At 46.0% G+C, this 13,629-nt stretch overlaps 1 protein-coding gene across 1 annotated transcript in view; it reads right to left on the reverse strand.

Annotated features, from left to right (window-relative positions):
- Nucleotides 1–13,629, reverse strand: part of MYT1 (myelin transcription factor 1) — a 76,827-nt gene that overhangs the window by 10,533 nt on the left and 52,665 nt on the right. The window contains exons 17-18 of the mRNA XM_066624732.1: nt 13,077–13,160; nt 1,439–1,660 (exon numbers count right to left, since the gene is read on the reverse strand). Coding sequence (XP_066480829.1) covers nt 1,439–1,660; nt 13,077–13,160 — 306 coding nt within the window. The remainder of the gene's footprint in view (nt 1–1,438; nt 1,661–13,076; nt 13,161–13,629) is intronic.

Consider the following 13,629-nt stretch of genomic DNA (forward strand, 5'->3'; position numbering starts at 1 on the left):
GCCTCTCCATTTTCATGTTTAAGACAGCTGTAAAGCAGTTTACACTGCTGGAGCACTTGTTTCGGAACACTTTGGGTGATGTAAAGAGCCCATAGGATTGGGCTGTAAGACTACAATCCTATACAGGGAGTAAGCCCCATTGAATACAACGTGACTTATTTCTGAGTGAGATGCATAGGATTGTGCTGTTAGGGCTGTTAACTTTGACTGTCAGTATCTCTCCTCAGTTCCAGCCCTGGAGAGCCACTAGGAGTCAGTAAAGACAATGCTGACCTAGATTAACTATTGGTCTGACCATATACATATGCAGGTCCAGCCAATTTATACATGGATTTTTTATACACGGATTTGACTCAACACGAATGGCCCCTGCAAATGAGAAGGAATGTGCTGATCCCTGGAGAAGGGGAAAAATGCATCCCTTTAAAATCAGTTTTAAAAACTGAACAGCCCTTTAACAACAGCCTCCTTAATGAGAGAGAGAGAGAGAGAGAGAGAGAGAGAGAGGGCAGCAGGTTAACAATCCATCAATCCTTCTCTCTCCTTCTGACCCCTCCTTTCCCCCAGCACCTGAAAGAAAGGTGATCCTTTTGCATTGGTGAAGGGAGGGGCTGAGTGAAGTGCTGAGGGATTGTCTTCTTAATGACTCTTATCTTAGAGTCAAAAGGTCAGCAAGGCTGTTTTTCAATCACTGGAGCAAAGAAACTTTGTTTTTTTAAATTGATTTGCCCCTGCATATTTTATTATTCCAGTGAGTGGATAGGGAAACCACGCGAATAATAATTAGTCTCAACCTGTATGTGTTTTAAGGACAAGAGATACAGCTAGAATTCTGTCTCTTGCACCTGCCATTCTGCTGGAAAACTCAACGCCAGTGAGCAGTTGCTTTCATGATCCCTCAGTTCAGCTAAACCTAAGTGTAGGGGGATGCAGAATAACTGGCCCTTGAAGTAGTAACGTTTGCACAAATAGGTTGTACGTTGTACAACCAATTCCCTACCTTTGCATTCATATGCCTCCTAAAACTACAGTAGTAACATAAACTGAGATTGATCATATGTTTCAGTCATGCCACACAGTACAGGAGAAAGCAAGTCTCCCACAGTATTCCCAGTTTATCTGATATCATATGAGAGAATGAGTTCTGAATCTGCGGTTCAATGTGGAGAGTTAATTTAAGAGCAAACAAAGGATTATTCCAATTAGCTGCCATTACACTGGGATGAATGAAAGATTTTGAGCAGAAATGACTTTTGCCTACATTTGAATTAAATGAATCTTTAACATCCAACAATCAGAAGCCTGATGAGATTTCTCTGCCCCTTCAATTCCACCAAGTCATACCATCTGTGTTTAGATTACTGGAGTATTTAGCTAATTACATCACCCTCCAGATCATTAACACATAAGACACTGATGCTGCATACATTATAGTTACCTTCTGTGAGTGAGGAAGCTTCCGTTTGCATGACCTGAGCCATCACAGCCTGGGGTGGGACAAGTGGGACCCTCGTTCTTGAGTGACTTCCATGAAAAGGATGAACCATTGAGAGACCCTTCCTTCTGCCTCCGGGCTGCAAGGGGACACCCTGAGGCACTGCGATGAGAGGCATATTTCCCACTGATGTGTCCCAGCCCAACACAACCAGGTACAGGGCACCTAGAGAGACACAAAGTGGAGACTTGAAACCAGAAATCCAGCCATTCTCAAAACCCACAGCTGACCCCACATCATGGTAAAAATGGCCACAAACTTTGAGTTCTTTGAGGCACTACTTTGACTATAGTTTGAAGTCCTTTGGCATCACAAGGAAACCTTTTTATTTTCCCAGGTTATTTAATTTCCTGACTGTTATGATAGTTTTAAACTATCATAGGTTAGTTTACCTGCTTTACCTGCTACTGCTTTGTATGCATTTTACTGCTTTGTGTTTTTTTGATACGGTCCCTCACCAAAGGCTACTGAAAAAACTCCAGTCAGGGAATTAGAGGACAGGTCCTCTCATGGATTGAGAACTGGTTGGAGGCCAGGAAGCAGAGACTGGGTGTCAATGGGCAATTTTCACAATGGAGAGAGGTGAAAAGCGGTGTGCCCCAAGGATCTGTCCTGGGACCGGTGCTTTTCAACCTCTTCATAAATGACCTGGAGACAGGGTTGAGCAGTGAAGTGGCTAAGTTTGCAGACGACACCAAACTTTTCCGAGGGGTGAAGACCAGAAGTGATTGTGAGGAGCTCCAGAAGGATCTCTCCAGACTGGCAGAATGGGCAGCAAAATGGCAGATGCGCTTCAATGTCAGTAAGTGTAAAGTCATGCACATTGGGGCAAAAAATCAAAACTTTAGATATAGGCTGATGGGTTCTGAGCTGTCTGTGACAGATCAGGAGAGAGATCTTGGGGTGGTGGTGGACAGGTCGATGAAAGTGTCGACCCAATGTGCGGCGGCAGTGAAGAAGGCCAATTCTATGCTTGGGATCATTAGGAAGGGTATTGAGAACAAAACGGCTAGTATTATAATGCCGTTGTACAAATCTATGGTAAGGCCACACCTGGAGTATTGTGTCCAGTTCTGGTCGCTGCATCTCAAAAAAGACATAGTGGAAATGGAAACGGCGCAAAAGAGAGCGACGAAGATGATTACGGGGCTGGGGCACCTTCCTTATGAGGAAAGGCTACGGCGTTTGGGCCTCTTCAGCCTAGAAAAGAGACGCCTGAGGGGGGACATGATTGAGACATACAAAATTATGCAGGGGATGGACAGAGTGGATAGGGAGATGCTCTTTACACTCTCACATAATACCAGAACCAGGGGACATCCACTAAAATTGAGTGTTGGGCGGGTTAGGACAGACAAATGAAAATATTTCTTTACTCAGCATGTGGTCGGTCTGTGGAACTCTTTCCCACAGGATGTGGTGCTGGCGTCTGGCCTGGACGCCTTTAAGGGGGGATTGGACAAGTTTCTGGAGGAAAAATCCATTATGGGTTACAAGCCATGATGTGTATGCGCAACCTCCTGATTTTAGAAATGGGTTATGTCAGAATGCCAGATGCAAGGGAGGGCACCAGCATGAGGTATCTTGTTATCTGGGGTGCTCCCTGGGGTATTTGGTGGGCCGCTGTGAGATACAGGAAGCTGGACTGGATGGGCCTATGGCCTGATCCAGTGGGGCTGTTCTTATGTTCTTATGTACCATGTAAACCTCTCCAGTATGCTTGGAACAAGTGAGCTGCTCAGAAATACAGATCATCTTGAGGAATAACAAAACATGATCTGATATCTAATGGTGGTGAGTTTCCTTTCTACCCTTCTTAAATTAGCATTGCAAAATAAACCACATGTATTTTACTGGTTGAATCCTGCAAACTATATTTTGTCAGATAACCACCACTGGGGTCTGTGAAGACAGTGACGTCAGGACCTGGCCAGGTTCTGCACAAATTCATCCTGGCTCTACCCCTTACCCACCACATTCTTTCTTTGGTCAACAACCTGACCCACAGGATTCCTTCAGCCTTCTCCCTGGACCCAACAGATTTCTCCCTGACCCCAAGGTTCTGCCCTAAATCCACCTGCCTGCGCTCTTACTTGCTCCCATCTTTTCTGAAACCCAAAGTTATCAATGTCACTTAAGTGTTGCCCTTGCAATTAACAGTGCAATCCTAACTTTGGGCTGAGCCAGTGCAGCCGTCCCCATGCTGGCTCAGAGTGTCGCAAACATGCAATGATGCATGTTCAAATGACCTGTGAGCCAGTAGCACTCACTGAACAGCCTCTACCGGCCTGGTAGTGCTGCATCCCATCCCAGCGCCAGCTAGCATAGGTAAGGTTGTGCCAGGTGGTGCGGGGGCTGGGAGAGAGCATTTTGGAGGCGGGGAGGGGATGTTTCTGAGCGGGGGGGGGGGGAGAACGAGAGGTGGATCAGGCCCAGGAGGGGGATGACACCAGCAGACGCCTCCTCCTGCATTTCCTAATCTCCTTCCAAGGCCAGGCAGCCCTGCCTGGGGCTTCCGGATTTGTGCCAGTTATATAGCTGGTGTGGATCTGAGAAGTCTCATAGGGACGTCTGAGGCAGGGTAATGGGAAAATAAATCCCTGTATCCCTAGGAGACTTCCAGCTGCCTCCTGAGCTGCATTGGATGCATCGTAGGCCATGGGGCCCCACTGCACCAGCACAGTTTAGGATTATTCCTTACAGCTCCTATAGCTGTTTGCATTTGTTTAAACACACATGTCACTAACGAACACAGACGAACAAGTTTGTTACTAAGAGCCTGAAAGAAAGGAGTCAGTGTGAAAGGCAGAGCCACCCCTTTATGCAAGGCGGCAATTAGGCACATCAAACATGACTGTCAAAACACCACCCGCCTGCGCTGGAAAAGCACATTCTATGTTTCATTGTCATCATCATTATTTTTATTTTATTCCATAAAAAAAAAAAAAACACAGGGAATTTGACAGTTGAGGGCTGCCCCTCTGTTAATTCATCCACCCTCCGAGATAATTTGAAAAACGCTGATGCTGTTTTTAATCATCTGCAAATGCTGCACCATTCACTTCTTATATCGTTGCCAGCAGGATGCTCACTAAATTCATAACTGCATCGCTGTTTATATGATCGCAAGCAAATTACTGAAACCTCAGGAGAAAAAGAGAGGGGCTGAAGGAGGAAAGAAAGGGAAAGGCTGCCATTAGTATGCAGGGTTTACGGCCCAGCCGTTACATATTTTACACTGTTAATTTAACTTTCATTACACTTTTATTGTAAAAAATAAACCAGAGCCTCATTGTGGCAAACAGCTGGCTTGGGATGTATAGTGTGTGTGTGTGCAATTGCATGTGTCAGTATGCTTTTAAAATGTATTATTGCTTTTTAATTGAAGTGGTACTAATGACTGGTCAATTGAATAGTTACCCTCCTGAATTGTCTTCTTCTTTTTAAGCAGAGAGGCAGAAGATGGAGGAGATGTGTAGGAGATTGCTAATCAATTTGTTATCTGTGCGATACTGCATGGTTAGGGGGCAGAAAGCATGCTCTCAGATGTAAATGGCGTGGTAAATGGCGTGAGGAAAGAGCAACAAGGCACCAGGGACTATAATAGTTTCTTCTCGGCGGCGGCGTGAAAATCTCGGACAGCAGCCAAGTGGTTTTCTGGCACACAGATGGAGCCACGGAATGACTGTTGAGCCTCTTTAGTGCAAACCTGCAGGGACCTCCGTGAGAGTGTACCTTGTTAAAGAAGACAAAATGCTACTTTCCCAAGGACTAGAGGAATTTGGCAAGGGAGGGGAAAGCTTCTAGCTTTTTCTCCTGCCTGCCATCCATTTCAGAGAGTCCCCGGTTTTTGCAAAGTGTGCAGCCCAACGGCGTAGCTAGAGAGGGTGCAAAGCTCTAAGTTTTGCAGGGAGTCTCACCGCAGCATGCAAGCAGTCCCCCCCTTTGGAGCCTTTCCGGGTAGGGGGAGCAAAACGGAGGCATTTGTCTCTGTTTTGCTCTCCCCACTGGGAATAGCTCTGGAGGGGGAGGAGCTGCAAGCACACTGCGGTGAGGTTTCCTGCAAATTGTAGTGCTTTGCACCCCCTCTAGCTACACCACTGGTGTAGCCTACATGAGGGGGGTTTGAGGAGGTGCAAGCTCTCTGACCCAGACATGCAGCATTACATAGATAAGTTATAACTCTCCTCCATGCAAACGAGTAACAATTAAACATAGCACATGTGGTAGTTTATAGGTAGTAATGGAAAAAATAACATGCACACCTTGAGTTTTGAATGCTGTGATAGTGGCAAGGATAGGAATATAGTAATACTAATACTAATACTAATAATAATAGTACTCCCATTGGAACATTGTTACAATTCTATAGCCATGAGCTCACTCAGGCATGCCACTCTCTGTTAGACTCAGCCTTCTCTGCAGTTAGGGAATAATAATACTGACCTATTTCACTGGGTGGCTGGAAGACTATAATCCCATGTACTTTCCTGGCAATGACTTACTTCTAAATAAACAGGGATAGGCTTATGCTTCAAGATAGTGTATTTGAAAGTACTGAAGTACTGAAAAAGTGCATTACAACTGCTGCTGCTTCTCATTCTCTGCCTTCACTAGCCCTACCCAATTGGCTTAAATATACAGTAAAGGCAGGCCAAACTAAAAATATGATGTTGGGGTACACACAAAAGCAGGAAAAACTCAACAGCAAATCTGAACTACAAGTATGTATTTGTGCTTAAGGTAAAGTTGAACAATTTTAACAAAATAAAATTTAAACAATATTAACACATAAGAAATAAAGTCCTGCTGGATTACGCCTAAGCGGGGGTGGGGGGGGGTCATCTAGTCCAGCAATCTGCTTCCCACAGTAGCCCACCAACACCTTCTGGGAAGCCCTGAAGCAGGAAAAAAGGATCCCTAGTCTCTAGCCATTGCTCCAGGGCAATGGGTTTTCAGAGGCAGATTACTGCTGTACCAGAGAGGTAGCACATAGTCACCATACAGCCATTGATAGCTCCGTCCTCTGTGGCTTTGTCCTATTTCTTCTTAAAGACATCCACACTAGTGGTCATCATCACATCTTGTGCCATGGAATTCCACAGACTAATTATGCACTGTTTAAAGAACCTGCTTCTATCTCTCCTAAATCTCCTGCCCATCAATTTCATTGGATAATTTCTGCTTCCCGTATTATGAGAGTAGAAGAAAAGAAAATACATTTTCCACACCATTTCTAGTTTTATAAGGCTCAACCATGTCCCCTTTAATTGCCTTTTCTTTTTTTCAAGCTACGCCCCCCCCCCCCCCAGTTGTAGCCTTTTCTCATAAGGAAGATGCTCCAACTCTCTGGTCATTTTGGTTGCTTTCTTCTGCACCTTTTCCAGTTTTTGAGGTGTGTGACCAGAACTGAACACAGTATTCCAAATGTGGCCACACAACTGACTTGCATAGAAGCAGTATAATGTTAGCAGCTTCATTCATTCATTCATTCATTCTTACTGCCTGCTTCCTGTTCTTTAACCAATCCATAGAAGAGCCTGTTCCCTTCTTCCATGATAGTTTCCTCAGAAGCCTAAGGCATTTTCTCAAAAGCTGCTCAAAAGTTCAAGTCCAATGTTGCTGCTATCCGCCTGCCTCTCGACATGCTCAATGAACTCTAGAAGGCCAGTGCAGCAGGACGTACCTTTGCAGAAAGCATGCTGATTCTCCTTCAGCAAGTCTTGTTCTTCTATATATGCTTCATAATTTTATGCTTTTCACCAACTAACTCGAAACGTGTTTACAACTGACTGTAATTTCCTGGATCCCCCCAATACCTTTTTAAATATAGGTGTTACATTCATTACCTTCCAGTTCTTTAGCATGGAGGCTGATTTAAAGGACAAGTTATATACTTTTGTTGGCAGATCAGCAATTTTACATTTCACTTCCTTAAGTGCCATCCACACTGGGTGATTTGTTAATCTTTAATTCCTCAATTCACTCTAGAACCCCATCTCTCATCACTCTTGCTTGACTCAGTTCTTTAGACACCCTTCCTGAGAAGGTCAGGTCAGGCACAGGTATCTACCCTACATCTGCTGTACTGAAAATAGATGCAAACAATTTATTCAGTCCCTCTGCAATCTCTCTGTGCTCTTTAAATTTCCTTTTTATTCCCTCGATAGCTAATGGTACAACTGCCTTCCTGGCAAGTTGCCTGCTTTTGATATATTTCAAGAAGTGTTTGCAGATTGCCTTGCTGGTTTTTGCCATGTGCTACTAATATTCTTTCTGTGCATCCCTTTTTGTCAGCTCTCATTACTTTTGCCAGCATTTGTGTTTCTTTCTTGTTTTCCTCATTTGGGCAAGAGACTTCTATTTTCTGATGGATGTCTTCTTGACTTTTATAAGCCCTAAGCATCCTCCACACGTTTGGAATGAGTTTGTTTCTCACTGAACAAATGTATGCCTATATGTTTTCCTCCTTATATCTCTAGAAGTGAAAGAGCTGAAGACTTTAAAAATAAAATGGAAGCTGAATGGTCATCGAACAGAATGTCCTTGTGGGTGCTGATGTCTCTGTAGGATCTCTCATCCTGTGGATTTGGTAAAGGTCTTGGAAGAATGAAATATGGGCCTATAATTTTCAAGGCCATAATGCAGTGGTATTCAAACTGGGGCATTGTGATGCCCCAGCCTGTGGGTCCTGGCCTCTGCCCCCTTAAGGGGCGGGGGCAGCCAGGAGACAGGGGGAAGGCAGCGGCGTGATCCACAGGATCGCACCATTCAGGGGGGCTGCAGGGGCTTTGGTGCACTTGCCCAAGCCTCCTGCAGCCTCTCGGGGGTGCAGGGAGCCCTGCGCAACCTTCGGCAGTGCTCCCCAGGTCAGGAAAAGCGAAAGTGGAGCGATTGTGCCCCACTCCGCAAAACCGGAAGTGGAGCACGATCGCTCCGCTTTCCTGTCTGACGGGGCTGCAGGGACTAGGGTGCACCCTCCAGTCCCTGCAGCAGCCGTCCCTGTGTGCGGGGAGCCCTGCGTGAGCGCCTGCAGGGCTCCCCAGGTCAGGGAAAGGGAGAGTGGGGTGATCGCACTCCGCTTCTGCTTTTGTGGAGGCAGAGCTGATTGCTCCAATCTCCCTTTCCCTGACCTGGGGCGCCCTGCAGGAGCTCGCACAGGGCTCCCCACACACAGGGACGGCTGCTGCAGGGACTGGACCCCAGTCCCTGCAGCCCCCAGAGCGACACGATCCTGGGGATTGCGTCGCTGCCTTCCCCCTGCCCTTGCTGCCTCCCCCCGCCCCTGCAAAGACTTACTGCGGGTTTCAAACTCCCGGAGAGTTTGAAATCCGCAGCCATAATGCATTGAAACAAATTCATTTTGAGGTCCTGAAAGTTGCCTTGGACTCTGAGTTTTGAAGATAGAGGAGAACCATCCATTATGTGTACCTTCAGTGGGTATCACAGAGCTCTAGGTTACAGTTTCTATTTTTATTTTTATTTTGGTCTCTAGTACTGGCATCTGTACAACTTTTAAAAGTGTCTCCCCCTCCCTTCAGCCTTCCAAAATGACAGCTTCCTTAAAGCAAATGGCCACTTGGGAAAAGCATTATCCATTAGCTGGCTTGATACTGTTCAGACTAGACCCTCATTGTGAAATGATTCAGAATATGAGATTTTACACAGAAACAATTGTCCACCAGGCAGTATTTATTGGTCTGAACAGTAGAAGTATGCTCTGTCAAATAACTAGTACCAGTGATTGAAAAGTCAGTAAACACCAGATTGTGTGAGGTTTCACCCATAATGCACGAGGTTTCACCCAGGCACAGTAGGTTCGTTCCTGGCTCTGTCCCTGACCCACCGGACCTTTTCTTACCCATGCGCCACCCTTAAGAGTTGCTAGGGCTAGAACTAGGAAGCACTGTGCATAGCTGCCCTGGCTGGAGCATCTTCTAGCGCAGAGTGACTCCACTCCCACAGCCTGGTCATTGACTTCCTTAATCTGTAAAGCCTTCCTTTTCAAGCTGCAGTGCCTGGGAAATGGTAGGCTTCACTGGCTCCAGTTTATTCTCTAGTTCTGACCTCTAGGCTCCAACTTTTACAGAAATCCTATCCTCAATGCCTCCCCCCTGCTGGTGTAGCTGTGCCAAAAAGGTGCGTGCTGTATCCAGTGGGAAGAGGGTATGGATCAGGAGGTTTAGGAGGTGAAAGGGATTTAAATCCGCTTACCCCTCCAAAAGCCTCCTTCTCTACAGTGGGTCTCCTCACACCTGTGCCAACTCTTTTGCTGGTGCAAGTCTGAGGAAAGAAAAGGGGTCAGGGAGGCTGCAAAAAGAGGTGTTTGGAGGGTGCTGCTCCTCACCCCCACTGCTGCCCCCATTGCTTGCTTCAGGGTCTGGAGACAGGTCTGGCAATGGATGGGATAGTACTGTCACCTCTTGCAGCAGCACTCCCAAAATGGCCACCAACAGAGCGCTCCATGAACATAAGAACATAAGAACAGCCCCACTGGATCAGGCCATAGGCCCATCTAGTCCAGCTTCCTGTATCTCACAGCGGCCCACCAAATGCCCCAGAGAGCACACCTGATAATAAGACCTGCAAGGCCTCCTGGGAATTGTAGTTTAAGAACATAAGAACAGCCCCGCTGGATCAGGCCATAGGCCCATCTAGTCCAGCTTCCTGTATCTCACAGCGGCCCACCAAATGCCCCAGGGAGCACACCAGATAACAAGAGACCTCATCCTGGTGCCCTCCCTTGCATCTGGCATTCTGACATAACCCATTTCTAAAATCAGGAGGTTGCACATACACATCATGGCTTGTACCCCATAATAGATACAATTGTCCTTTGTTCTGTCAGCAGCCATTTTGCAACTGTGGGAAGCGTCTTCACAGTACAGCCCAATCCTGCATAGGTTGGGCAGTTTGCCTAACTTCTGTCTCCCTCTGGAGGGTTGCCTATGGTTAGCTCTGACAATCCTTTGGCCTACTGGTGAAGAGCGGGCAGTATTTTTAAAATCAATGTTTGGCAATCCTAAGTAACACGTGGACAACCTACAGGCTTCATTGATCCTACTTTAATTTCCTGACATGAACACAGAGGAAGTCGGTACAGAGGAAGGAGCTGCCCAGCTCGTTGCACTAATGGGTTATAAACTGCACATTGCAGCATTTATCTTTGGCAGGCAGACCAGTTTCCCTCTTTTTCTCTTAGTGCCATTGGACAGTAGAATGACAGTATGGGTTATGTGTGGTTCCACTTCCCCAAGCAATTCAGAACATTAAAGTGAAAAGTGAGGATTTTTTTCTTGTAGATTTTAAATGTGGGTTGCTCAGTTTTTAATAAACTCTGCTTACTCCTGCTAATTGTGACACGGCTCATTTAGTGCAAATGCTCTCCTTCCTAGGGATAGAAGACAGAGCAGATGGCTCCAAACATCATCTGGTTCTTACAAGGCCTTTGGATCGCTTATGGCATCACTGTTTACAGCAGGTGCCTAAGTGTGCAGAATTTTCGCACCCTTGCCTTGCTGTTTTCTATGCCTGTAATACAACAGAGAAAAATCACAGGGTGATGGAAACACAAGTTGAAAGGTGGAAGGGTGGGAGGCTTCCTTAAAGTAAGGGAGCATTTGTTCCCTTGCCTCAGGGCTGCATTGTGGCTGCACTGGTGCTGGAAAGATGGATAGAATTTGGCCATTAGTTAAATTTAAATGTCTACAAAACTACAAAACCATATTATAGGACAATCCTATGCATTCTTCAGAAGTCCATAGTGTTCAGTGGGGCTTGCTGTGGGAGAAGAGCATGTATAAAATTGCAACCTAAAGGAGTCCAGGATCCTGAAAGGGCTTCTCATCAATGCAAGATAATTAAAATATAATCAACAAAAGTTACTACAGGTGGAGTATCTGTGGATCCTGTATCTGCGAATCTGACCCAATGCAGGTCCTTTGGACCTTTGCTGAGCCAGACTCAGGCCCCACTTGCACTTCCAAAGGCAACTGGAGCTGTATTGGAGGGCTTCCCCAGGTCTCAAAATGCCTGAAAAGGCATAAAAATGTCTCTTCTGGTTTTTCTTGGGAAACTGGAAGTGGCGTTTTTTTACCTCTCCAGACCTTTCTGAAGTCCGCAGGCAGATGTGTGTGGCCTCTGCGGGCCTCATAAAGCCCTCTGGAGAGAATGGAAGGCAGTTCCAGTTCCCATCGGAGGACATGAGGGGCCGAAAATCACGGATTCGCTTATCCACAATTTTAGGTATTTGCAGGGGGCAGGGGGGGAAGAATGAATCCCCCGTGGATAGTGAGGCCCCACCTGTACTATTTTTTGAAGGAAAGGCCATTTTGTTATCTTGCTTTCATCAAAATGGGCACTGAGATCTGAGAGCAAACACACATTTGCAGCATGTGTGGCAACAGCCCTTTAAGAATCCTCAGTCCTTGTTCTAAGTCCTTGTGCTAGGATTTTAATTTGTGATTGAAATGTTTGCCAGTCAAGCACTCTGATGACTGGAAATGGGTTAGAGTAAGGTGGTCATTAATTGGATACATAAACTAGTAATATACCAAATTCCACTACTCTCAAGCCAAAAATATTCAGACGTTACTAGCATCAATTAAATTGGAGTTAATGAAATTGCAGACCAATTTTACATCACGGTGTTAACAGGTGTCCATGAAACAAGCAATCCTTCAGTACAGTTACAGGGTGAGTGAAAATTAAGAGTAGGTGGAATAACTTCATCTTTGTTTGAGGATTACAAGCCAGTAATTTATTTCACTTGGGGAGAAGCCAAGTGAAAGCATAATTCTAACTTGCCCTGGAAACAGGCAGACCAGTGGCCCTGCGCTGCATCCAGTACAAGTTTGGGGCAAAAAGCAGCGCAGCCTGAGGCAAGGGGAAATGTTTCCCCTTACCCTGTGTCATGCTGTAGCAGCCCCAAAGGATCTACTTGGATCTGTGCCACCTGATGAGATGGCGCAAATCAGAGCAGCCCGGTACTGTCCCGGGCTGCCTGGGAACGGGGTCAGGATCTGGCATAACTGCTGGATCTTGGCCCCACCTCCCACTCCTGCCCGTTCGCCCACAGTTCCGCCTACCCACAGTCCCACTCACCACGTACATTCCCCCTGTCCTGAAACACCTCCCTTCCTCCTACTCCCCGTCCTCACCCACCCCCCCGCATCAGCCAAGCTCAGCTGACACAACTCACCTTTCCTCCGGGGCCCACGTCAGTGCAGGGAGTGTACTCTCCCCAACCCGTGGCGCAAAAGTGCTTTATGGCACTTTTGCGGCACTCTCGGGTCGGTGCAAGGGACTTGCATCGACCCAAGTGCATTGTAGGATTGTGCCCTAAATTGATTTGGTGGGGTTCATTTAACAATATCAAACCCTTTCACTCCTGCTGTGGTTTGTGTCTTATACTGACACAATGTTAGTATGTCTGAAAATGAATATTGCCACATGCTTGTATGCTAAAAGAAAATGATTCATGTACATGCAGGTGGTCAGCGGGTTTCTCTATATACCCATGTGTAGGAATCATAAAATACAGTTGTTGGGATATCTGCAGAGGTATTTTCTGCTCACTTACTTCATCAGCTCTGGGTCTTCTTTGTCATCCTTTGTGGGGGTGATCTTGATCCCGCTTTTCTTGGCACGAGGGCAGCCTGATAAACTACATTTTGAAAAAGAGGAAGAGAGAACGTTTTACTTGCAGCCTGGCAGCATCTAACTTTGCTTTTGATTCACAGCTTGCCCTCTATCAAGGGTAGGAAATGTATTGCACATAGACATACATACCTACATATATGTAGGTATGTATGTGTATGTGCAATACATTTCCAATACATACGTATGTGCAATACATATATATGAACACAAAGCATTCAGGGTATAGGTTAAAAGCAGGAAAACTGTCTGGAACCTACAATGTGGAAGACTGAGGATTTTACCCAATCCTGGACAGCTCAGGATTGGGCCGTGACACAGTTTTTACTTTGAAGAAAGTCCTGGATTGCAGTGAACAAGGGATTGTAAATCCCATGTCTTGAATCCCACTGTTGTGAATTATGGATTTTTTTCCCCATAGAATAACTACACATTTGTCCTGAACCTAAGTGTTTCAGCTGGAATGAACACTGGCC

Source organism: Tiliqua scincoides, chromosome 4, assembly GCF_035046505.1.
Source record: "Tiliqua scincoides isolate rTilSci1 chromosome 4, rTilSci1.hap2, whole genome shotgun sequence".
Taxonomy (NCBI): domain Eukaryota; kingdom Metazoa; phylum Chordata; class Lepidosauria; order Squamata; family Scincidae; genus Tiliqua; species Tiliqua scincoides.